Source organism: Garra rufa, chromosome 18, assembly GCF_049309525.1.
Source record: "Garra rufa chromosome 18, GarRuf1.0, whole genome shotgun sequence".
Lineage (NCBI taxonomy): Eukaryota > Metazoa > Chordata > Actinopteri > Cypriniformes > Cyprinidae > Garra > Garra rufa.
The window spans coordinates 41,182,462-41,210,317 of NC_133378.1; the positions used below are offsets into that span (position 1 = coordinate 41,182,462).

At 34.0% G+C, this 27,856-nt stretch overlaps 1 protein-coding gene across 2 annotated transcripts; it reads right to left on the reverse strand.

Moving 5' to 3' along the window:
• Positions 1-3,651: 3,651 nt before the first annotated feature.
• On the reverse strand, positions 3,652-25,901 carry LOC141290941 (broad substrate specificity ATP-binding cassette transporter ABCG2-like). Of its 2 annotated transcripts, none has more exons than XM_073823091.1 (15): positions 25,696-25,901; positions 21,427-21,486; positions 20,333-20,447; positions 20,009-20,161; positions 18,023-18,180; positions 15,738-15,889; positions 15,558-15,653; positions 12,136-12,386; positions 10,762-10,844; positions 10,471-10,560; positions 8,411-8,535; positions 8,171-8,325; positions 5,696-5,785; positions 5,362-5,435; positions 3,652-3,811 (listed from the first exon to the last, which is right to left on the reverse strand). In XM_073823091.1, exons 1-15 carry the CDS (start codon positions 25,899-25,901, stop codon positions 3,661-3,663), a joined length of 1,959 nt encoding a protein of 652 aa, XP_073679192.1. In that variant the 3' UTR covers positions 3,652-3,660. The 2 variants fall into 2 exon arrangements, with proteins under 2 accessions (XP_073679192.1, XP_073679191.1); XM_073823090.1 differs by having other exon boundaries at positions 15,552-15,653.
• Positions 25,902-27,856: the final 1,955 nt, after the last annotated feature.

The window sequence follows — 27,856 nt, forward strand, 5'->3', positions numbered from 1 at the left end:
CAGCAAAAACAGCCATCAAAAAGTTGCTAGGCAATTAAGTCAAAAGAATACAAATATTAATATTAATATTTAGATTTTTGCACCCTCAGATTCCAGAATTTCAAGTAGTTGTATCTAAATATTGTCCTATCCTAACAAACCATACACCAATGGAAAGCTTATGTATTCAGCTCAGATGATGCACAAATCTCAATTTAAATACGACCCTTATGACTGTTTTTTTTTTTTTTTTTTTCAATTGCAATTTATCTTTTTCACATATTTAATTTCTCCTCTGTGCTTCCATGTTCATCACCGTGCCTACAGTTGAGGTCAAAAGATTACAACCCCTGTTCAGAATCTGCAAAATGTTAATTAAATCAGTGGCACTTGTTCAGTCTTTCATGCATCTGTTTTTTGTTTGATGCATATTAATACTCTTTTTAAAAAAAACGTGTACCGGCCCATTTCGAGTACTGGTTTCATCGTGTTTTTATAGCCTACCTCAATTGCATGCTGACACCTGGACTTCGGCTTCTGAAATGACATCCTTCAGCTCCTCTAAACAAGAAAAGACAGGGTTGTTAAAACAAAGTAACCATTATGCATTGGTAAATATAAACCAATGTCAAAATGCAGCAAGGTGGCCAGTAAAAATCTATACATGTTGTAGACATAGTAGAATCAGAAAGAGCATTATTGGCAAAGTTACATTCTGCTCAGTTTAGATGAGCCTAGATCTTTGGCTGCATTCACTTTGCCAATGTCATGTTGCCCATAGACACTGAAATAAACTCGGAATAGCTGCTAATTTTAACTGATATGTTTTCACAACATATAAATTACATCTTCAGGAACAACTTCTGTAACACACCTCTTTCTGCGTCACTCGCTTGTGCGGTATCATTTTTGTTGAAACTGCGTTTTTGCAAATTCCATGCTGTTAGAATGTCTTGGCCTGTGAAAAAACGTAAAACAACATGAATAATAAAATACATTTTTATAACCATACATTTCCACAACTCAGAATTTACCACTTTAATAATATCTACTAGACTATGTTTAGCTCTATCTTTTGGTTTTGGTGGAATATAATACGTGGGGCATATAATGTGCCTATTTTTCTGATCACCTCTAGACCAACCTTTCTTTTGCAAACGATACATCTTGGGGATCTTGGGGAAGATTGTACCTCAAGAAACACTCCTCGGACCATCCCTTTAGAGATGTTAACATGGCGCAAATGAATACTGGTCTGAGGTGATGCTTTTTGCAAAGAATGACATTTCTCACAATCCTAAAGCATTTTCATGCATGGCAGTTCGTATCTTGTTTCGTGTAGATGGAGATTGAGTGTCGCAGCAATTTCAGTGGAATACCTTTTAAGGTCCCCTGAAAGTTCTTGTTTTCAGAGTGTACCTCTTTGAAGACATTTCAGATGAGCGGAGTATAAGGAGAACCACCAGTGAATGTTGTAAATGTCATTTCATTGGCTTCTTTTTCATTGGTTCTTGAAGTTGCTCTACACACAGTCAGTGCACAACCTTTTACAGCCTAGCAAAGATTGCTTCAGCATTTTCCATTTATATCAGTAGTCTTATTGTGGAAAACAGAAGTGACTGCTTTTATTACATGTGCTGCACAGATGCAAAATTGACCTCTGACCATTGGCAGATCACATGGTCATTTTCAAGGTATGCAAGGGTTTCTCGCCACGTGAGAGAAGAATCGCTTGCATTAATGCCCAACTTTAGTCTTGTTTCTACACATGTGGACAATTCCAGCGAAAACTGCATGAGCCAGAATGTTATTGTTCCAACAGAAGGCCAAAAGTACCTCAACTGGTGTGTTTCTCAACCTGCTGTAGTTACCATTTGTTTTTAACAAATATTGGTGTCCAAAAAACCCCAAAACATTAGTCCTTACCACAAAGTGTTTAATTCAAAACCCCCTTGCAAACAGGACAGACAGCATAAACCAACACTAATGTACAAAAGACTAGACAAAGAACACAGGTGAAATAACTTAAGTACTGATACAAACAAGTTAATTAACGAGGCACAGCTGAACTTAAGATCTAATCATATCAGTAACGATGACAACCAATGACAAACGGGAAAACCAAACAAGGCCAAGGGAATGCAGGAAATGATAAAAACAAATTAAAATCCACGAAAGAGAAAGTAACTTAACATATCTGTAACAGACACTATATTGCTATATTTTATTTATGATACTGTTCCTGAGCAAAAAAAAAAAAAAAAAAAGCACTTTAAAAACATTAGTTTTAATACAGATCTTTGGTGTGCAAACTATAATTCATGAGAACAATAACCCTGAGCACAGTCAATTGACCATAAGCACGGAGCGTTCTTTAAAACTTCTGAAGCTCCTAAACTTCAGCTGAAGCTCATTTTATAAATGATATATAAAGGTGGACACTCTTGAGACACATCTACTGCCTCGTTCTTATCAGCAACATTAATGATAGAGGCATGAACATTCAGTTTCATATTATTTAACAACAGGAGAGTACCTGTCCTGCATAGTTGTTCATTTAAACGCTGACGGCTAAACACTATCATAACGTGTTTAGGCTAACATTACCTAGCTAGCGATACTTCTCTTTAAGGACATCTTAATGGTATTCTTGATAATCACTAACTTGCCTTCATATAGTCAAGAACATATTTTTAAAATCCTTAAATATTTTAAAGCCTTTATTATTTTTCAACTCTACAGCTGTGCAATAAAATTCACTTCAAAGATTTACTTTTCATTCATAAAGACAACATAGAAAAAAAATGTCTTTTCACGAAAAAAAACACTCTTTTTTTAAGATAAAAATGACATGAAATTACCTTATAACCAGAAGATGGCAGCAGAGGATCACTCATTGGCCCTTTCAACTCCCTATATTTTTCAAGACATCTTGCTTTTGGATTTATCATAAAATGACTAGTATAATAAACTGTAGCACTTTTATCGCACTGAAGTATAGAGTATAGCAAGAGCAGAAAGTCATTAAGCTCAGACACAAACATCCTATAAGGGTGAATTATTTAAATACTTATATATAGTTCATTAAAATTAATTAAGTTAAATATTAATGGTATACGAATTAAATAATGCACTCAATATGAATCGATAGGAATTTGAAATATTTTATATAATTTAATAACTACATCTTTTAAGTTTTATCTTGAACTGGAAAACCTATTAAATAGCCTTTATTTAACAACACAAACTTGTTACCGCTATAGTTTTGTTACTCTGAATTTAGTCCGAATCATTTAATGCACAGCTGTTTTTGACATCAGCTTGTCAGATGTTTCATCCAGATATTACTGTCAATCATAGCAATGACTCGCACATATTTAGCCGATTTACTCATGTTTTTTTTTACTTGCGTTTGTCATTCTTGAAACGGTATACATGGACATTTGGTCCTCTTAGACAAACAAAACTTGTCTTTGATTGTGAATGGATTATGTAGAGAAAATGAGCAAAGTACACTCCTATTACAGCACACTACAGTTCAGCGGAAATGACTGAGCTGGCTTGACTAAAACAAGGAAGTAATCGTGCATATGGTCAATTCTTCACATTCATTTCTGTCTGCAGCATGTTGGGATTTGGTGGATGTTGTGGGAGTGAGTGAGGAAGACCATTAGCTTGTGTTTAGGTGAATTTCTTGATGAAGCGCAGCTTGAGGTAAGCGATGATGAGGAAGATGAGAGTCATGATTCCCAGAGCTAAATGATTCTGCCACAAACCCCAGGTTGAGTAATCGATGCCCTGTTTGCTCAGAAATTCCTCCCCTGTTGAACAGCTGCATTGAGAAAAGATGAGAACATCAGAGTAGATTTGCATCATTGCTTGGTGGTTTTCTAAACTGAAATGTTGTTGAATGAGCTCATTTTGCCACTAAAATGTAATGCACGAAAATTCAATGGAGCAGCTGTAGCTTAAACTGATTAAAGGATTCTATTGGCTGTTGGAATTTAATTGATGAGCCGTTTCAGCTCTTGTGTGAAACCCTTGTCTAAATACCAGCAACCCATTTCTTTCCACTTTCAGTCATGCTTCACCAATAATTCCATCCGTTGAAAGCACGTGATTCTTCATGCCCCACGTCTCTACACTGATTCTCTCTTCCACAAACCATTTTCTTTATTTACTGTACATATGTGACGCTGGACCACAAAACCAGTCTTAAGTAGCATGCATATATTTGTAGCAATAGCCAAAAATTGTATGGGTCAAAGTTAGCATTTTTTCTTTTATGCCAAAAATCATTAGGATATTAAGAAAAGATCATGTTCAATGATCATGTCCTACTGTAAATATATCAAAACGTAATTGTTGCTTAGTAATAATTGCTTAGAACTTCATTAGGACAACTTTAAATGCGATTTTTTTCAATATTTAGAGTTTTGCACCCAGATTTTCCATTAGTTGTATCTCGACCAAATTTTTTCCTATAACAAACCATACATCAATGGAAAGTTTATTTATTAACTGTTCCTTATGACTGGTTTTCTGGTCCAGGGTCACATATCTTTATTTCACAAAATCCTGTGAAACTCATGCAACAGCATGCAAACCTAACCTAGTAATGACTGTAATTTCACAATTGTGAGTTATTATCTATTGTCCCGGACTCATATGCAACTATTACAGAAGGTTCAAGCGCTCACTGATGCTCCAAAAGAAAAAACCATGCATTAAGAGCAGAATGGAGATGTGCACATTTTTCTTATTTTGCCTAAATATCATATTTTATTCATTTATTACTGCCCTTCAGAAGCTACATGCTTCCCAGTAGACAAAATAAGATAAATTTACCCTGATCTTCACATTCAAAACGTTTTCACCGGCTCTCAATGCATTTTTTCCCCCATCTGGAGCATCAGTGAGCGTTTGAACCTTCTGTAATAGTTGCATATGGGGACCTGAAGGATTTTTTCTGAAGAATAGCAAGCAGTTATAAAGTTTAAACATGGATATTTTTCTTACACAAACACATCAAGTTGCTTTAAAAGGCATTCATTAACACATCAGAGCTGTGGGGAGTATTTTCATGATGGATCGATGTACTTTATTGGACTTCAAAATCTCAACACCCATTCACTGTCATTATAATGCTTGGATGAGCCATAACATTTTTGTTCCCCCTTTTTTTAATATAACTTAACTGTATTGGTCTGAAAAAAGTCTAGGATAGCCTGAGGGTGAGTAAATCATGGGGTAACTTTCATTTTAGGATGAACTATCACTTTTAAAAAAGTAACCTTGGTGGAACATGCTACCATTTCTTTTATTTCAAGTAACAAAGGTTGTTGTTAATTGTTAACTAGTCTCATGCTGTTTCATACTCACACTTCAACTAAAGCGGTGCTCATGTTCCTCATGTCACAGAAATTCAGGCTGGTGAACTCATTGATTTCCAAAGCCTGGAAAAACATTCTTCATCATCATCATCATCATCATCATCATCATCATCAACATCATTCACAAATAAACACTGTTTTCTGTTCTGCACTTAATAACACACAGCATGTTTAATTTGAATTAAATATCAAAGTTATTACCACAAACACTACACTACTAACAAACAGTGATCTATCACTTCACTCCTTCAAAAAACTTTGCATTAATCATAAGTGAACTTCAGGAGAAGATTATGCTCCAGAATTAAAACATTCAGACTTACAGCAAGACCATAACGAGGAATGCTGAAATACTTCAACCAGTTCAACCAGTCGGCAACACTGGGGAGATTCACCAGCAGCCCTGAGAAGATCTGAACACATGCAGACACTCACAAATAAATATTGCAATAAACACTAAACATGACATGCATCTTATAAACTGGATTCAGTGAGAAACATCTTAACCACTAGATAATACAACTGTCCTTTATTGACTATATCCTTAAAAACTCTCTGTTCCTTCACCGTTTCATTTTCAATCTATTTCACTCAATTCTACGTTAGTTTGGTTGGGTAGAGATTAAAACTGTAACAACTGTTGTCTCTGGTAAAATAATCACATTTATTATTGCAAACAGCCAAAGAAACCCTTCAAGAGCAGGTCATATGGGTTCTCAAAATTTTTTGTTTTGTTTTGCAGTTTATAATGTAGCGATCCTTCAAAGTAAACAGTCTGCAAAGTTGTTGATCAAAAAAGTGCATGATGAATAAAGATATTGTTTCTCAATGAAAGAGTCGATTTTGAATCACCTCACATTGTATCTATTATATTATATGTGACCCTGGACCACAAAACCAGTCATAAGGTTAAATTTTACAAAACTGAGATATATACATCATATGAAAGCTCACTAAATAAGCTTTCTACTGATGTATGGTTTGTTAGGATAGGACAATATTTGGCCGAGATACATCTATTTGAAAATCTGGAATCTGAGGGTGCAAAAAAATCAAAATACTGAGAAAATCACCTTTAAAGTTGTCCAAATTAGGTTCTTAACAATGCATATTACTGATCAAAAAATACATTTTGATAGGTTTACAGTAGGAATTTTACAAAACATCTTAATGTAACATGATCTTTACTTAATTTCCTAATGATTTTTGACATAAAAGAAAAATCAATAATTTTGACCCACACTATGTATTTTTGGCTATTGCTACAAATATACCCCAGCGACTTAAGACTGGTTTTGTGCTCCAGGGTCACATATAGTCAACATATTTTTACTGGGTAACCAGCAATACAATTCAAACCTCTTTTGTGTGTGTGCTTCTCTTTTTAGCGAGGACTGCTTTTCTAATCTTCTTTATTTTGACTAACATGCGTCTCCGAACCACAACCTGTAAGTACGATTGATACGTTATGTGTACATTTTCAAGTGAGTGCTCAGAATATCAAGTTTTTGAGCTAATGTGTGACGTATACCTAATGCAGCTTTAGATTTCCAAAGAAAGCACAATATTACTGTCTTGGGTCAAAATTATACATTTTTCTTTTATGCCAAAATTCATTAGGATATTAAGTAAATATCATGTTCTGTGAAGATATTTGTTAAATTTCCATCCATAAATATATCAAAACTTAATTTTTGATTAGTAATATGCATTGTTGAGAACTTAATTTGGACAAATTAAAAGGTTTTTTTTTTTATATTCCTTAGATTCCAGGTTTTCAAATCAGCTAAATATTGTCCTATCCTAACAAACCATACATCAATGGAAAGCTTATTTATGGATCAGCTTTCAGATGATGTATAAATTTAAATAAAAAAATACCCTAATGATTGGTTTTGTGGTCCAGGGTCAAAAATGTGTTTATGCCATTACTTTAAGAACAAATTAAAGCACTATATTATTGTTTTATGTAAAGGTGCATCAGGGTTGCTGGGTTTCATTCAAAACTAGCCCGATTGCATTTAGAGGGGAGACCCCGTTAAAAAAAATGCCTTTCAGGATGTAAAATATACACTTTTTGTCAGGGTACCCCTGGTAAATTCGCATTCCAGGGTCTAAATATGACAATTCTGGGATCGCTTCAAACTGCAGACATTAAAAACAACTGCAGACTTGGCAACACACTCTCTGTTGGAGCCAATCACAACAGGTTTGGCCAGCTGACCAATCAGAGCAGAGTAGGCTTATGGAAGGGAGGGGTTTACAGAATCATTGACAAATGACTATGTATAAATATATATTCTGAGAAAAATTACAATGTTTTTTGACCTTAGATGTGTTCAAACTGTGTTCAAACTTGACCCCAACGATTTTCAGTCAGGATTTAGACCGTATCATAGTTCTGAGACTGCTCTCATTACAATTGTTACAAGTTACAAATGACCTGCTCTTGTCATCTGATCGTGGCCCTGAATGTCAGCAGAGACCACGTCAACTAGATGAGCCCCAGAGATGGATCATCAGTGAAGAACTCCTCACCTAGACAGCCGTAGGCGCAAGACCAAAAAAGTCCTCTTCAAATAAGACTTTGCTGCAACTATTGTCCTATTTAATACTGTAAAGTTGCTTCGACACAATCCGTATTGTTAAAAGCGCTGTATAAATTAAGGTGATTTGACTTGACTTTAAACCTATTGTAGGGGAATCCAACACAATATTAGGACACTTTAAAAACCATTTGACCTGCTTTGTAATCATGGTATTTGTGCTTGAATGTGTATGTGAGTGTGTACGTTTACCATCATAAAGATAAAGATGATGGTCAAGAAGATGTTAGCAATGGACAACACCGTCTGATCAGCAGAGATGGCAAAAGCCATGGACGTGGCTGTGTATGACACCAGAATGATGGAGAACAGGAAGATGAAGAATGCCTCGGGCGTCGACTTCAGTCCTGCACAGGACACATCAAACATCAGACCACATGTTCCATATCAGACAAACATAAATGATGATGATAATGAGGGTGTGTGTCTGACCGATCATCCAGTACACCACGCAGCTGAAGATGATGCCAGGGATGGTGCGCAGAAACAGGACATCAGATAGGATCTTAGATAGGAAGTACACCGACACTCTGTAGTAGCCGCTGGTGTACTCATGCCTGAGGACACAACCACCACAACATCATCATCATCAGTTAATCAAATACTTAAATTACAGTCAATCAACCCAGTAATTGCACAGAAACCCTTTTTTAAACCCTATTGTAATTGTTAGAATGGGGACAGATCGGCGTTCTCCATGTAAAACTGATCGTGCAGACTAAACCGTAAGTCATAGAGACTTGAAACTTGGAGGGATGGTAGACCTCACACTGCCTACAACATCACCAAGACTCGCCCCAAATCGGCCTGATGGGGGCGCTACAGCGATGTCTTATGTTGTTGGAATCCTGGCGAAATTTTCGCAAAACCTTGTTTTGAAAACTAGTCCTAGGAAGATTCTCTGGAGAGGAAATGTCAATTATTATTAAAAAAGTCTAACTTTCGACGCACTATCGTAAAGGGGTGCCAAAACCTTTGAAAGGGGCAGGGCCACTTTTAGTAAAATACCTATAACTCCTGAACGGAATGAGCTATCTTTGCCAATCTCACAACACTTGTAAAAGCTCAATCTGAGGTCACAGGTCTAAATCAGAGATTGGCCACTTGCTGGCACTATAAGAGGGAAAAATCAACTATCAACATGAAAACTGCTGTGCATGACCTTGGTCCAAGGTGCCACAAGTGTCTAAAAGGACATTTACGTATCTTAAAAATTGGTCACCACTGGCAGATGAAGTTTGAGCACCTATTAGACAAGGTTAAAGGAGGTCGATCGGAACTAAACTCAATGGGGCTGTTTGACTCACGGCCCCAAAGGTCTGTCAAAAATTTGAAAGAAATCAGCCACTGAGGACGATATCGTGTTTATCAAGGGTGTAAACGATTGTTCATTGCACGTTTTTTTGCACATACACGATATTCATATCATATGACAGAACACCTCATTCTGGACAACTTGCCTCTGGAACCACTGCTGTCAATCAAATTGTTTGTTAAATGATTGAGATGATGTAAAATTTGTGAACTAAGCCTAGGTTTTTCACTCAATCTGTTAAAAACCACTCTCTATACAATAATTATAAAAGAAAATGCTAAAATTTACCCTTTGGGACAGGGTTGTTTTTTTTAGAAGAGGGCACTGTCCAAATTTACCCAAAATCCTGTAAAGCCTAAAGGAAAACTCAAAACGTCACAAAATCTGGTGAGCACATGCGACAGGTGACTCTAAACAAGCATGCAAAGTTGAAAGAAGATCGTATTACAGCTGGTGTTATAACAGCATTAAATGTTATAAAACATAATATTTCTATGGTAAATTTGCAAAAAAAAGGCTTGCTACATAAAGTCTTTTTTCATATGTGCTTAAATGCCTTAAAGCGTTTGAACCCCAGTAATTTTTTTTTATAGCAACCTCAAATTTGGAGAACAACTTGTTTTAGATTTATAGCTTTAAAGTAAAACATCTTTTTGAAAATATATATTTCATTAAAAAATAAAACAAGTATTTTGTGCATTTTTCAAAACAATAAACTATCAAAGATTTTTGGACTTTTTTGTTGTACATTTAGCCCTGACACAGATGTTCAAGAAACCAAACATCATGAAAATCATTTTTTTGTTGTTTTTTCATCAGAATCATCTCTCGATTGCCAACTCTAGTGTGTGTGTGTGTGTGTGTGTGTGGGTGTACCTGGTATTCATCACGTTGTGGGGACCAAATGTCCCCACAAGGATAGGAATACCAGTAGATTTTCACCTTGTGGGGACATTTCTCAGGTCCCCATGAGGAAACAGTCTTATAAATCATGCACAATGAGTTTTTTTGAGGAAGTAAAAGTTTGCACAATCTCCTGTGAGGGCTAGGTTTAGGTGTAGGGTAGGTGTAGGGCCATAGAAAGTACGGTTTGTACAGTATAAAAACCATTACGCCTATGGAATGTCCCCATAAAACATGTAAACCAGTGTGTGTGTGTGTGTGTGTGTTTACTCACACAAATAGTTTCCTCTCAGTGATGAAGAGTTCGGCTGAAGACATAGTACTGAAGCACTGGTTGGTGGTGATGAAGAAGAGAGCACCCATCCTGACACACACACATTAATGTTAATGGACAACCACTTGAAGTTTTTCAAAACATAACAAACGTACACAAAAGTTGCAACGCAATATTATGCTGAATTTATATTTGAAAACACCACGGCTTAAGAGATACAGCTGTTCAGAAATTATTCATCACACATAAACACTGAAATACTGACTGAACTAGATGAACATGTTTTCATACCTGTTCTGAATGCCGCTCGAATTCTCCTCCACTCCAAAAAATATGGCTCCAACAACCAGAGCCAGCAAAACCATCACAGCGACCTGGAGAATCAAGGCACAGATTAATATACAAATGTCAGCTTTAATCTAAAATAATAAAATATTTTAATATATTTATTTATATGGGTCATTCCTGAGATTCAGTAATATTTCATTCCCCTGTAGTTTCTAAAGTGGAGGTTCACCAAAATTAATTGTTCAAAGCTTTTCACAATACTGTGGTATGCACTTAATAATGAATACAAATAATTAATGCATTTTAATATTTTTTAGCATAAAATAATGTCTTACATCTATCTCAAACCAAGCATTTTGTCATGTCCCTGAGGCACTTCACTGAGTTTGTAATTAGAATATTATTCACAAAATATGCATAGTGTCTGATTTTTGGCATTAATGTAAGCATTTATTTGTGTTCCTTGTGAAGAACATTTTTCTAAAAAAACTGCAAGTTATTTTATTAAAAAAACACATGTTTCATATGTCATGAAAAAATAGTCATGGTTTTAGCAAATACATACTTACGAAATCATGAGAACTATTATATTTTTGTTATAAATAGCATTTTTGTTGCAATATGTCCACTTGAACTTTAGCAAGCATCCTACATCAGAAATTGCACACACATTTGCAGCAGAAAGACAGTGTTGGGCACTGAAATAAGGGGACAATATGAGAGAGAAACAAAACCAAAAATTTAAATTGAAGGCAATGTATCCCTTCAAATGTGTTACAGACTTCAACCCCGTCACATGTTGTCACATTAACATTTTTGGAAAAATATAGGGAAGACGATCAAGAATGAAAAAATTTCTTGCTGGTTACTATCTGACATGTTAAGGACCAAAACAACAAAATTGTGGTTTTAGTTAAACTTCTGAATTAAAAATATTTTTTACATAAAGAGTATTTTTTGTATTTTTAGCTTAAGTGCTGTAAAAAATGTGAAAAATACGATAATTGTTACATTTGTTATTATTATATTGTCATTAGGGACACGTGAGCAGTAAGTAGATGTTTGTTTTATAACAAGTAAAATCTTTCTTAAATCAATCCAATTTCATCTGTTACAGGGTTGAGAAAAACTGTAAATAATAAAAGGTTGTTCATGCCTGAGGAGGTTTAACACGTTCTTAATTATGTGGGGTATTTAGAAAATTAATCATATGTGGTTGAAAAAAGTATATTCCAAGTTGAAATGTTAACCTATTTTTTTTTTTTTTATTATTAAAGTGAGTATTACAGTGCCATCTAAGGATACTTCAGTAAAATATTTCAGCTCAAAGGCTGATAGAAACATCTGTGAATGCCTGATGTAGATGCTGTTGCTGACCTGAGCGAATGAGGTCTGTGGGTTCAGCATGAGGTTCTTAAAGGTTCTCTTGAGAACCCAGTGGAACTGGTGAAAGAAGGACGTGCTGTAGGTGACGGTTCTGGATTTTGGTCGTGTGCTGTAGTCCTGCCCCTGAACAATTTGATCCAGCTCGCTTTTGGTCTGTTTATAGCTGGCACTGTTCTTGTATTCTTCCACCAAACGATCCTCAATGCCCTTCAGAGATGAACTCAGCTGCTCCTGGTCCAGGTCTGACACACGCAAACATATTTATGATCAGTTACATAAACACAAAACACTAACATACTAACTAGGGATGCACCGATCCTTATCGGTCGATAACTTGCGCGTTTTGTCAGTAAAGCCGGTTCTGTAATCAGCGGTAAATGCCATCAGGTGCGTGATTTCACGTTGAGCCGTATATACTACACACAGCCGTTGTTTACAGACGAGCTGCGCACATTCACACTGATAATGAACATTGCTATGCGCAGCTCGTCGGTAAACAACGGCTGTGTGTAGTATATACGGCTCAACGTGAAATCACGCACCTGATGGCATTTACCGCTGATTACAGAACCGGCTTTACTGACAAAACGCGCAAGCTTTATCGACCGATTGGTATCGGTGCATCCCTAATACTAACTAATACTAATAGCTGCAAAGTGGCCTTTATACTGAGAAATCATACATAAGGTTCTTACTAGTTCCAGAAAGTATGAGCATATTAGCCCAGTTCTGTCTACACTGCACTGGCTCCCTCTTAAACATCGGATAGATTTTAAAATCTTGCTAATTACTTATAAAGCCCTCAATGGTTCAGCTCCTCAGTACTTGAGCAAGCTCTTATCACATTAAAGTCCCTCATGTCCGCTGCGTTCTCAAAACTCTGGCAACTTCATAATACCTAGAATATCAAAATCAACTCCAGGCGGCAGATAATTTTCTTATTTAGCGCCTAAACTCTGGAACTACCTAACACTGTTCGGGAGGCAGACACACTCTGTCAGTTTAAATCTAGATTAAAGACATATCTTTAACCTGGTCTACACTTAACACATTTCTATAATCCAAATCCGTTAAAGGGGTCCTATTATGCTTTTTCACATTTCGAACGTTAGCCAGTGTGTGGTGTGTATGTTTGGGCATAAAAACATCTATAAAGTTACAAATCTCAAAGTCCACTCCAAAGGGAGATATTTAGTTTGTAAAGAAATCCCTTTTCAAGAACTACAGCGAATGGCTCCTTTGGACTACAGCATTTGTTTTCCGGATGCTATTATGTTACAACGTAAATCCCACCTATGGAAATTCAATTCGTTGATTCAATTCGATTCGCCTAACTTTAGCAATGTATTATGGACAGCCGCTTCTGGGATGCTTCAGCGAGCCGCAGGTCAGCTCATATAAACTTTAACTAAAGTGTCCGTGAACTGCTCCAGAATCCGTGATAGAGCCACGCCATTGCCGTGTACAGTATAGAGCAGGGGTCCCCAAACTAAGGCCCGTGGGCCGAATGCGGCCCGCCCCCACATTTGGACCGGCCCTCTGAACAATGCCAGAGACATATTTTGAAAATGAAAAAATTTTAATATATGTTTTACTTATATCAGTATTTGATAATGAAGGTTGGCTTTCAAACTAAAATTTCTTAGTTTATTTTTTTAATTATTATTACAGCCTAATTATTTGTTAAATTCACCAACAGAATGGTACATTCAACATAATGTGTTATCGTTCGAACAGGTGATGCGCGAGCCAGCTAGAAAACTCAGAGCGATGACAAAATGACTCGATAGCATTTGAGGTGAAACTAGCACTGCTTGTGGGACAGGTGCAAAAGCAAGACTTCACTCATCTCCCAGTTACCCAAAGTTTTTCAGCTGAGAAACCAGTGGCCCCGTTCCCAGTTAAAAAAAAGTCTGTGGAAAGGCAGAGTTTGACGTGTGATTTAAAAAACACAGTGGTTTCTTGAGTCGATTTTGCTTTACAAGCCTCTCAAGGCCGCAGTTCTCTCAGTTGGTTGTGCATCTTTTTCTTCTACATTTTTCCTTCAACTCAACTTTCTGTTAACATGCTTGGATGCAGCACTCTGTGAACAGCCAGCTTCTTTGGCAATGAATGTTTGTGGCTTACCCTCCTTGTGAAGGGGGTCAATGCTTGTCTTCTGGACAACTGTCAGATCAGCAGTCTTTCCCATGATTGTGTAGCCTAGTGAACCAAACTGAGAGACCATTTTGACGACTCAGGAAAACATTGCAGGCGTTTTGAGTTGATTAGCTGATTGGCATTTCACCATATTCTAATTTGTTGAGATAGCGAATTGGTGGGTTTTTGTTAAATGTGAGCCAAATCACAATTAAAAGTACCAAAGGCTTAGACTACTTCACTCTGTGCGCATTAAATTTATTTACACAATTTGAGTTGAAGTACTGAAATATATGAACTTTCTAATTTAATGAGATGCTCCTTTATATCTTTTGAAAAGAAATGATCATTTGTCTGTGTGGTGCATAACAAAATAAACTATTCTAGCATAGTACAAATACAGGTAAAATCATAATAAAATAATAATACTACTACTAGTCAGTCCGGCCCATGGAATTTTCTTTTGTAAACCAACCCGGCCCCCCATCAAAGAAAAGAAAATTATGTGGCCCTTTTAGAAAAAAGTTTGGGGACCCCTGGTATAGAGGTTCGAAACACATGCAGAGCCGCGGCTGCTGTAAACATGATCGTTGAATAGATTGACGATCATCACGTAGATGTGCAGTGCGTGGTAAGAGATTTATTCATCAAACAGTGTAGATAGCTTCACTAGCCTTATGGTATTGGGCATGTAAATAATTAAATACATTAGCACAATAATGTTTATTTCACGTATCCGCGATCTCGCAGGCTGACGATAGGACCAACAATACTGTAGCGTTTTATCTACTCACCCTCCATGCATCCTAGGTGTATATGACTTGCTTTCAGACAAATGCATTTAGAGTTATACTAAAAATAATCCTGGCACTCCCCAGCTTTACAACGGCATAGGCAAGTGTTTCTCTCCATCAGTCCAAAATAAGTCGATCAACAATAAATAGTCTCAGATGGCTCTGGGGGGTCAGTTAAAGCCTCCTTTAGAGATCTGATGTGTTTTTGTAAGAAAAATATTCATATTTAAAACGTAAGAATCACTATAAACTAGTTTGCTGCTTTGAGAAGGGGGCGTGGCAGTCCTGACCATCTAAGCTTTTCGCCAATTGCAACGGAGTGGGACTGCTAACCAATCACAACAGATTTGGTTTTTCGGAAGGTGGAACCTGGAATTAATCGAGCTATTTGTGCCAGCTTGAGGAGAAAGCTAAAACCTAAATGTGCGGTATAAATAAATAAGACTGATTGATTGATAAAGAAAACTGCTGTACCCTCGCTGTCGTATAACTTGTTGAGAGCGACGGCGGTGGACTCTCCATTGATGACATCCAGGAAGAAATCAGCAGGGTTGTTATGAGGTTCACAGGTGTATCCTGACACACACACAGCAGACATCAGTATCAGGTTCTGTTCATTTGTATGTGTATATATACGTGTGTGTTTGTGTGTTTTCATACCAATCTGACTGAAGTAGTCCAGGGTGTCCTGAGCCGGCCCATGATACACCAGTCTTCCTCCCACCAGCAGCGTGAGGCTGTCGAACAGCCGGTAGATGGAGTAGCGTGGCTGATGGATGGATAGAATGATGTTGCGACCGCTGTTTCCCATTCTGAACAAATCACAGGTTAAACACACATTATTTCTTATATTTTTTTCTAAAATAAATGTATTTTATTTATATAAAAAAAATAGTAATAGGGTGATATCAGGCAAACTGGGCCATCAGGTAAAATGGGGCATTTAAGGTTCGAGTGTCTACAACAGCCAATGACTGCAAACAATTTCAAACTGTTGCCATAACAGTACTTGACATTTAGCAAATGATTAAGTGGTCTGAGGTTGCTAAGGGTGGTTGATAATAAGGTTGATAAATCAAAGAAAAAATGATTCATAACCCATGTCTTGATTTCCTAAATAACCAAGATTTTTATATTTAAAAAAGCATTTTTAGTTACTGGCCCAATTTACCCAAATGTGTTAAGATAAAATAAGCCATTAATTTAGTTAAAATGGGCCACCTTCTGAGTTGAGTTTAAGCAGAAATATCAAATTATTTATATTAATAATATATTGTATTATTGCATTTGTGACATACTTTTTTCACATTTTACCTTCTAAATGAGTTTGCATGTGATGCGTCTTTATGTGTGCCCGACTATGTATGTTTGTATGTACATGTTAGTGAGATGTGTATACAGTGGTGTGAAAAAGTTTACATTTGTTTGATGATCTGAAACATTAAAGTGTGACAAACATGCAAAAAAATATAGTAATCATTAAGGGGGCAACACCTTTTCACACCACTGTATGTGTATTGTAAGTGTACACACAAACATAGTTGTGCACACATGGGCTCACACTCACTGAAAAGAGAAAGGGTGAAAGACAATTTTGCTATAGTAGTGATGGGTGTTGAAGCAAAATAGTGTAATGTTGAACTACTTATTAGACACACATACACACACTAGTTGTTCAGGTTATTACATTTTTCATGACATTTATGTTTTATTGATGAAATTGATTTTACCTCTTTTTTAAATCTTAAAATTTTTTGCAGTCATTGGCTGTGAACTTTTAAACTGTTTTATTTTGATAAAATTGATGTTTTAATGTAATTTAAATGCAATGTTACACTTTTACATTATAATATTAAATATAATTAAATGTGTTTTATCAGAAATTTCTCTATTTCTCTTTGCCATTTGACTGGCCCATTTTTGCTGATCCGCCGGCCCATTTTACCTGAACACTGGGCAGCTGTTTCAAAACCTGTAGGGTCTGAACAATTATATTTTATTACATCAATTTAACACAAAAATATTAAAAACAGTCGTTACTTATCATAAGAACACAGTTAAATATCATACAAGGGTTTTTTGTTAGAGTCCCAAGCAATTAACCAAAAAGTGCCCCAACTGACATGATATCACCCTAAATACATTCATATAAAATGTAAATGAAATATATTTTTCTCTGTTGTGATATTTTCATTAAATCATTTAACTTCATAATCTGCATAAATAAAGGCTATAAACAAAAAAAATGCCATGTGTGAATAATTTCAGATCATTTTCGTAATACATACAGTACAGACCAAAAGTTTAGACACACCTTCTCATTCAGGTGTGTCCAAACTTTTGGTCTGTACTGTAGATATGAATTCAACTGAAAAAACTTGTGAAAAAATATCTTTCAAGTGGTCAAATAGCAAATAATAGTGGAGCTCTGCAGCCACCTACTGGTAAAAGTTATTTGTAGTTGTTTTTTTTTTACTTTTAAAACTGGATTTTCCAAAAGATGGGCAAAAATCTTACAAACCATGTGAAATTATCCATGTTATCCCCATGAATTAAAGTTAGAAATGTGGGTCTTTTATAAAGTGAATTTTACATAAAGCAGTTTTTGTACAAAAACCCATTTAAAAACTATTTATTTATTAATTTATATATATTTAAAATATATCACTAACCCACTGAAAACTGCACAAATGTAGGGTAAAAACTTTAATAAACTTTAATAGAAAAATATACAGTACAGGCCAAAAGTTTGGACACACCTTCTCATTCATTTGAATGAGAAGGTGTGTCCAAACTTTTGGTCTGTACTGTATTTATATAAGAAAATATTTGTATAATAATATTTTTATATATTTTTAACTGCTACACACCTTTAAGTAAATTCAAATGAACATATGTTTCTTGTGATTTTGGTGTGGAATATGACCAGTTTCATATAAACGCACCTCTTAAGCAGCATGAGGACGGAGTTGGCCGTACTGGCATCCAGGCCAGTGGTGGGTTCGTCCAGGAAAAGTACCGGCGGATCAATGATCAGCTCCATGCCGATGCTTGTCCTCTTCCTCTCCCCTCCTGAAATGCCACGAATCAGCTGTGTGCCCACCTGTAAAACCAGCCAATCAGAGCAGCCGTGAATTCAAGTGCCGTCCTCTAAATTCAATAATGAACTGCATAATACTGTCTTGGTCAAATTCATCATGATTCCCATCACTAGATCACACAGATTAAATTCATTATATGTTCATTAGTCACTGTTTCCGGTATTTATAAATATGTATATTTATACACACACACACACACACACACACAAACAATAATCATTTTTTTTACTTTAGGGTGTGCATTATTGCATACTCCTCCTAGGATAATCATGCAATTCACATGATGAATGAAAATGCTAAATTGCAAACTTTTTTTGGATATCTTGAACAATGTTGCCATGGCGATTTATTAAAGTAATGGCAAAGAAGGAAACTGTGCTTTTCATGAAGTGCACTGTTCACACCTCAAAACCTTTTACACATGGAGAACTAGTCATTCTGAGGAAACATGCTTTGTTTAATGAATTTCTGATGCTAAAGAAGCTGACAGCAATTAAAAGCAATTAAAAACTATCAGACATTTCAACTCACAAATGAAGACTGTCAAATTCATCATGATTCCCATCACTAGACCACACAGATCAAATTCATTATATGTTCATTAGTCATTGTTTCCAGTATTTCTATATGTGACCCTGGACCACAAAACCAGTCATAAGGTTAAATTTGACAAAACTGAGATTTATACATCATATGAAAACTCAATAAATAATTGTTAGGATAGGACAATATTTGGCTGAGATACATCTATTTGAAATCTGGAATCTGAGGATGCAAAAAAATCAAAAAGACTGAGAAAATCACCTTTAAAGTTGTCCAAATTAAGTTCTTAACAATGCATATTACTAATCAAAAATTACATTTTGATATGTTTACAGTTGGAATTTTACAAAAAATCTTCATGGAACATGATCTTTACTTAATTTCTTAATGATTTTTGGCATAAAAGAAAAATCTAAAATTTTGACCCATGCAATGTATTTTTGGCTATTGCTACAAATATACCCCAGCGACTTAAGACTGGTTTTGTGGTCCAGGGTCACACACATATATATATATATATATATATATATATATATATATATATATACACACACAAGCAATGATCATTTCTTAAATTTCAGGCTGTGCGTTATAGCATACTCCTCCTAGGACAATCATGTAATTCACACCAACGTACTGAAGATGTTAAATTGTAAATGTATTTTGGATATCTTTCAATGATGCTGCCATGGCAATTTATTAAAGTAATGGCAAAAAAGAAAACTGTGGATTTCATAAAGTGCATTGTTTCAACACCTCAAAACTTCTCACATATGGAGAACTAGTCATCCTGAGGAAACATACTTAGTTTAATGAATTTCTGATGCTCAAGAAGCTGACAGCAAATTAAAAACTATCAGTCATTTCAACTGACAGATGAAGACTGTAATACTAAGGTTGTCCACTAGATGGAGGATGAGAAATCTTTTAAGCCAATCCCTTTTCTACCCACTTTTCATCACTTAGAATGAAAAAAATAAATGAATAAATATTAGAATTAAATGCATGCGCCTGCTCCTGATGCCACCGGGGCTTGGGCCCGTCATCGCTGCTTGCAGCTTTCTTTTTTTTGTATGTTTTTATCTAGCTATACTTTTGAGGAGGAAACACTCAAAAAGTATTCAGACAGTAGCCACATCTAAACTAAAAATGAGACTAGATACAGTCTTCACTGATTTCCCACAATGATAATTTTAGGGTATAGTAGTAAAAAATATTATTGATTGTTGTTTGCTGGTGTTGATTGCACATGTATTCAGTCAGATGAATGTGTGTTTGCTTTGTTACCCGTGAATCGGCCACTTTGCTCAATCCCAGCTCCTGAATGAGTCTTTCAATCTTCTCATCTTTATCTCGCTGACGGATTGACTTCGGGAGCCGCAAAGCCGCTGAGAAACGCAGGTTCTCGCGAACCGTCAGCGTCCCCATGACCACATCATCCTGTTAAAAACACAATATGTATAATCTTCCTGTTTTAACTGCTGAAGTCAGTTTTTAGAGTCAAACAGGCTCCAGATGTGAGTGATTCCTCAAATCAAGTTTCTTTGATGTGCTGCTACTTTACTACCAAAACAGAAGAAAGGAAATATAGTAAATGTGTGTGGTTTCTACCTGCACTACGTATCCAGACAGACATTTGAAGTTTGGAGGTTGTGGAGCTCCGTCTATAAGAACCTCTCCAGAGAGACCAGCAGGATCCTTACGAGCGGCCAGAACGTCCAGAAACCTTCAGTGAAACACAAACATCATGATACAAATCACATTAATTAAAAAAAAAAAAATCATTTAGAAATATACACATTGCCGCTCAAAAGTTTGGGATCAGTAAGATGTTTAATGTTTTTTAAAAAGTCTCTTATGCTCATCACAGTTACATTTATTTGATCAAAAATACAGAAAAAGGTAAAATTATGAAATATTTTATTTGAATACACTTCAAAATATAATTTATTTCTGTGATGCAAAGCTGAATTTTCATCAGCCATTAATTACTCCAGTCTTTAGTGTCACATGATCTTTCAGAAATCATTCTAATATACTGATTTCTTACTTTTATCATCAATGAAACAGTTGTGCTGCTTAATATTTTTTTGGAACCTGTGATACTATTTCAGGATTCTTTAATGAGTAAAACAGCATTTATTCAACAATATAAGTCTTACAATATAAGTCTTTACTATCACTTTTTATCCATTTAACACATCCTTGATGAATTAAAATATTAACTTCTTTCAAAGAGAGAAAGAAAGAAAAATGTACTGACCCCAAACTTTGAAAGAGGTGTTTATTGCTACAAAAGTTTTCTATTTTAAATAAATGCTGTTCTTTTTAATATTTAATTTATCAAAGAATCCTGAGAAAAGTATTACAGGACTGTTTCAAATACTGATAATAAATCAGTATATTAAAATGATTTCTGAAGGATCATGTGACACCGAAGACTGCAGTAATGATGCTGAAAATTCAGCTTTGCATCACAGGAATAAATTACATTTAAAGTATTTTAAAAAAGAAAACTGCTATTTTAAATTGCATTAACATTTAACAATATTACAGTTTTTGTCTGTATTTTTTATCAAATAAACAGCCTTGATGAGCAGAAAAAACAGTTTAAAAAAACAATAAAATCTTGATCCCAAACTTTTGAGAGGCAGTGTGTGTGTGTATATATATATGTATTAGTAAGGTGTATGTTCAGCCCTTACGATGATTTCCCACTCCCGGTTGGTCCTAATATGGCGTTCAGTCCTGGCCTCATGAGACCACTAGAGAAAATAACACAGAATTACTTTAGAATTATCATCAGCACATTTTCTTTACCGTCACATGATCATATAAAACTAAATAAATCCAAACACACAGGATTCTGACTGGATGAGCCTCATTCAGTTTGAAAGACAATTATAATACTTTTGTTTTGCGTGACTACAGGGCAAAACCACAGAAACAACAAATGCTGTCCGACCATATCAACTGCTCACGTGTTGCACATTTACCTAACAGACATCATTTACATAATTCAAATTCAAGAGATTTGAGGCAGATCATCAAAGCTCATGTGCCTGATTGATACAGATAAAATAATTGCATGAGTTCAGTTGAGGAAATAAACATCTGCAGTCACGTACACTTACACAAGCAGCTGAACGCACGGAATGATCAAACTCACCTGACAACCTCTGATGAGGAGCACGCTAACTAAACTATCTCTCACGCAAACACTGTATAAGGGTCACGTACTACACTTTGTCTAAAATCATTTTAAACAACATTAAAATGTAGTTTCTTATATGCAATTTTAAATTAGATTTAAATATGTATTATTATGACTCTGGAGCACAAAACCAGTCTTAAGTAGCACAAGTATATTTGTAGAAATAGCCAAAAATACATTGTATGGGTCAAAACTATCTGTTTTTCTTTTATGGCAAAATTCATTGGGATATTAGGTAAAGATCATGTTCCATGAAGATGTTTTGTAAATTTACCACCGTAGAGATATCAATTTTTTATTAGTAATATGCATTGCTAAGAACTTCATTTGGACAACTTTAAAGGTGATTTTCTCAATATTGTTGATGTTTTTGCACCCTCAGATTCCAGATTTTCAAACAGTTGCATCTCAGCCAAATATTGTCCTATTCTAACAAACCATACATCAATAGAAAGCTTATTTATTCAGCGTTCAGATAAACATTGCATACAATAAGTACATTAATAATCACAGTTAAACAGCCAAATGCAGGATAAACCTCAAATCAAATGTCAAATGAAGTTTCTTATTTAAAAAAAGTGAATATTATTATCAAAACAAATACATAACACATGCAAAAAAGATATTTGAGTTTTTATTCATATTTACAGTATTATATACTCAATTATTAACTATTGTTTTAGGAATTTTGTTTTGTGCATTTATTATAATTTTTATTCATGCATTAATTAGCTTTTACATTCATAATTTATGTTTTTTTGGTAGTTTTCTGTTCATTTTAATTTGTTAAATTTTAAGGAATTATGTTGCATGTTTTTGTCATCTTATTTGCTTGTTTTTTATGCATATATTGTTTTTATTAATATTTACAATATTTAATAATATATAAAAATAAATCATATTTTATTCATACTTAGTTTTGTATTCATTTAAATTTGTTTTTAATTTCATATTTTCAGTCTTTTTTTTAGTATTTTGTTTATTTCAATTTTTCAGATGTTGTATAAATCTCAATTTAAAAAAAAAAAAAGGCCCTTATGACTGGTTTTGTGTTCCAGGGTCACATATAAATAAATATTAAATAGTATATCAAATCTGTATTAGTAAATATGTATGAATATTTAAATATTATATGATCAGTATAACATTAATCGATTTTCAGTTGCTAAAAGTAACTAAAATAATTTCATTAAGCACAGTTAATAAAGTACACTTTTAAAAATATGTGATTATAGTATTTACTGTATGGAATTTATGCTGTTTCAAAAATAAAAAAAATACAAATAAAAAGTAAAAATATCAAAAAGTAAAATGTTTTAAACATCCTAAACTTATTTTAAAAAGATATTAATATTTACAGTTTTATTAAAATAAAAGTAAATAAAAGTAATTTTGAATAAAAGTATTGAGTCCTGACGGATAAATATAAATACTGTGTTCTGAATCATTTTCATTACTGAATTACGTTAATGAGGAAAAGATTTTTTTGCATTGCTGTAATGAAAATTTAAGGGATAAATGTGTTTCATCAAAAAAAAAAAAAAATTTTTGTTTGACAATGACCTGTATACGTAACATAATCAGGTTATGAAAGTGTAAGCATGCACATGTCTGCGTGCTCCTCACTAAGGGTGTGTGTGTGCTTTTATAATAACGCATTAGCACGCATGTAATACCAAGTCTGCTGAAGCAAGAGCAAACCCTAATCTCCATTATTCCTTTAATTCAAACGAGCACGCCTTTGAACTCCCAGACTTACAACCTCGCAAATGTCTTCTCCATTTCATACTTTACAGCAAATAATAAACATGACATTCGTGCAAGGGCTGAATATGCCCCTGTTGCTCTTCACTCTATATTTTCAGCAGTTACAGAAGACGAAAGCCGAGGCAGTAAACAAGTCTGAACATGAGATCTGATGCAGTTCTGCTGGTCAACGGATGAACACAAAAATAAATTGGATTTTTTTAAAGGAAAATGTGAAATCAGACTCATAATAAACCAGATTCCATGACAAGCAGCTTAATAATTACAGTCAAATTGCCAAATGCAGGAAACATCCATTAAATTAAGCTGCAAATGTCATTAAAAGTAGGTAAAAGCATTAGTATTACTATAAAAACTTACAAAAAAATACAGATACACAAAAAGAACATGTATACAAAAACAAGTTATTTTAGTATCATTTATTATACTAAAGATATTAAAGTTTTTATTCATATTTAAAATATTATATTGTTATTTTTATTCATTGAATTTAATTTTTGTTCCTGTTTATTTAAATTTTAGTTTTTAATCATTTGTTTTTAGTTTTTAGTCATTTTGTTGTGTGTTTTGTAATATGTAATAATATACAAAGATAAATAATGTTTTTATTGTCTATATAATAATTTTATTTCAGTCTGAATGAAATTTTCTAAATGAAAATTAGAAACCAGCTGAAATAACGTTTTCTTTTTATATTTTATTTCAGTTAGTTTATTTTATTTTAAGTGTTTTTAAGTCTAAAAATAAGACATTTTTTTACTCTTATTTATAATCTTATATTGTTATTTTTATTAATATTTACCTTTTATATACACACTTTCAGTATTTTTCGTTCCTGTTCATTTGTTGTATTTTTTTCATTGTTATTTCTAATTTTAAAATGTATATATAGTTTTTATGAATCTTTAATAACATAGAAAAATAAATAATATTTATTAATACTTAGTTTTTATTCAAGTAGTTTTTATTTTCATTACTTTTTCTGTTAATTTTAGTTTTAGTAATGTTGTGTTTTTGCAATTTTTTTCTGCTTTTTTAATGTCTATATAGCTTTTATTCATTTTATTTCAGTTTTAGTCTGAATGAAATTATCTAAATGAAAATTAGAAACCAGCTGAAATAACGTTTTCTTTTTATATTTTATTTCAGTTAAAGTTTATTTTATTTTAAGTGTTTTTAAGTCGAAAAATATGAAAAATTTTTACTCTTATTTATAATTTTATATTGTTATTTTTATTAATATTTACCTTTTATATACACACTTTCAGTATTTTTCGTTCCTGTTCATTTGTTGTATTTTTTTCATTGTTATTTCTAATTTTAAAATGTATATATAGTTTTTATGAATCTTTAATAACATAAATAATATTTTATTAATACACTGAAAAAAATGATTGATTGAATTTACTAAATTTTTTAAGGTAAGTAGTTGCAATCAATTTATTTTAGCTACATTTAAATTTTTTTTTTACTTAAATGCAGCTAAAATAAATTGATTGCAACCACTTACCTTAAATTTTTTTAGTAAATTCAATGAATAATTTTTTTCAGTGTACCTACTTTTTACTTTCATTACCTTTTCTGTTAATTTTAGTTTTAGTAATGTTGTGTTTTTGCCATTTTTTCCTGCTGTTTAAATGCGTCTATATATCTTTTATTCATTGAATAATGTATATGTTTATGAAATGTTGAATGAAATGAAATGTTCTAAATGAAAATTAAAAACTAGATGAACTATTTTATTTCAGTTAAAGTTTGTTTTAAGGTTTTATATGGTTTAAGGTTTTGTTTTTATTAACCCAAAACTTTCATAACCCTAAAAATACATATAAACATACAAACAAAAATACTTCAAATATGACAAAAACCTTTTTTACTATTTTCCCCATGGCATTTTTGAAATACCTGCCTATTTAAAACCCATGGGACATGAATTTTGTGTACCAATAGCAACAGATTTGACACCACAACATCAAAATTGTGAAAGACTCACTTGAGCTCGATGAGGATGCTCTTCTTTGTGACTTTCCTCTTGCACATAGAGCCAATCTTCATCTTGACGCTGTAGTTGATGTTGTGGAAGCTCACGGTTGCTCCTCGTCTGGCCGATGAGGAAGACATATTGGTGGACACTTTAGTCCTGGGCACATTATTGTTCTGATCATCCACTGTGTTCATCTGAACTGCCGTGTCTGCCATCGCACCTGGAAACCCTGAGGAAACCCTGAAAAAACATTGAGGAAAAGCAAACCATCAGCAGATGAAATTAACTCATTAAATCATTACATCAGAATAAGTTACAGAATCTGACACTAATATCTGGAGGTTTTGACTTAATAAAACAAGTTTCAATCAGTTTGCAGAATCTCAATGTACCTGATCAACTCTAGAAACTAGAAAGTAGTGTTTTTCATTATAATAATGAACTATCAAACATAAACCGCTTCCGTCATTTCTAAACAAGTAACGTTAAAAACGGTTGAAAGTTTAAAATCACTACAAATCTCTCTACAGAAGTCAGTCTTTCGCTGCAAAAAACAACAAACATAACATTTACCAAAACAACCGAGCTTGTTTCGATCAAAAATTGTCTAAACATCGATTAAATCACGATTATCGCACTCCTAATTGCGAAAAGACGTATTTACACTCACCTGAAGCGGAGTCGATCTGCAGCCCGCGCGTGTCCGTTGTTATTATACAAGGCGTGAGCGCGCGCGCGCGCGTGTGTGTGTGTGAGAGAGAGAAAGGCAACATGAGTTTGTATTTTTGTGAATGAGGTTTCATAAAAAACACGAGGCGCCTCACACGTGTTACAATTACCGGAATGACTGGAACATCAGCGTTTATACATGTAACCCTAAACATCAAAATACCGTAGTACCAGCTTTTGAAAGCTGACTTTATCTTTATGTCAATCATGATACAATATGTAAAATATTTTACGAATTCAACAAGACTTTCATGATAAATAGTTATCAACTATATAATGTTCAAATGCCATTACATTGCTGAGTCATCATTTGGATTTATTAATAAAAGAAATTGTTCACAAATAAAGCCTTTTTACCCCAAAACTAGCAATTTTGTTTTATTTATTTGTTATTTATATAGTCTACATAAGCATATATGTGACCCTGGACCACAAAACCAGTGATACGGTACATTTTTGGAAACTGAGATTTGATGTATGGTTTGTTGGGACAATATTTGGCTGAGATACAATCTGAGGGTGCAAAAATATCAAAAACACTAATAAAATCACCTTTAAAGTTGTGCAAATGAAGTTCTTAGCAATGCATATAACTTAAAAAAATATGTTTTGATATATTTACGGTGGTAAATTTACAAAATATCTTCATGGAACATGATCTGTACTTAATATCCTAATGACTTTTGGCATAAAAGAATAATCCATCATTTCGACCCATACAATGTATTTTTGGCTATTGCTACAAATATACCTGTGCTACTTACTGGTTTTGTGGTCCAGGGTCACATATAAAGGTCAGCTGTCAGACAACATTTGGTCACACTTTATATTAGGTGGCCTTAACTATTATGTACTTACATCAAAAAGTAAGTACAATGTACTTAATGTGGTCATATTGCATTGCAAAACACTTTTGCTTCTATTAAGGTGGGATATGGGTAAGGTTAGGGACAGGTTTGGTGGTATGGGTAGGTTTAAGGGTGGGTTAGGGTGTAAGGGTTAGTGGTAATTACAGAAATTAATTACAAATGTAATTACATATAGGTTTTTAAAAATATATAAATACAATGTAAAAACATGTATGTACACAATAAGTACATTGTACCAAATGATTAATTTAAATGTATAGTAGTTAAGGCCACCTAATGTAAAGTAGGACCCAACATTTATTACTCATTAACATCTAGAGCTATTAATACTGATCATAAAATGATCAGAGAAATGTCATGAAGCAAAAAAATAACCAATGCCACTTCCTATACAAGAATACGAAATTACAGTGACATGAGAAAGTTTGGGAACCCCTTCCAGAATCTGTTAAAATGTGAATAATTTTAACAAAATAAGACAGAGCATACAAAATGTTATTTTTTATTCAGTACTGTCCCAAGTAAGATATTTTACATAAGATGTTTACATATAGTCCACAAGACGAAAAAAA

Excerpts from the sequence above, each read along its gene's own strand:
- LOC141290941 (XM_073823090.1), bottom strand. The coding sequence starts at position 25,901 with ATGGCAGACACGGCAGTTCAGATGAACACAGTGGATGATCAGAACAAT. Across the intron at positions 10,845-12,135 it reads CACAGACCTCATTCGCTCAG|GTCGCTGTGATGGTTTTGCT; the intron begins GTCAGCAACAGC and ends TTGATTCTCCAG. Across the intron at positions 8,326-8,410 it reads CGTGGTGTACTGGATGATCG|GACTGAAGTCGACGCCCGAG; the intron begins GTCAGACACACA and ends TGTCCTGTGCAG.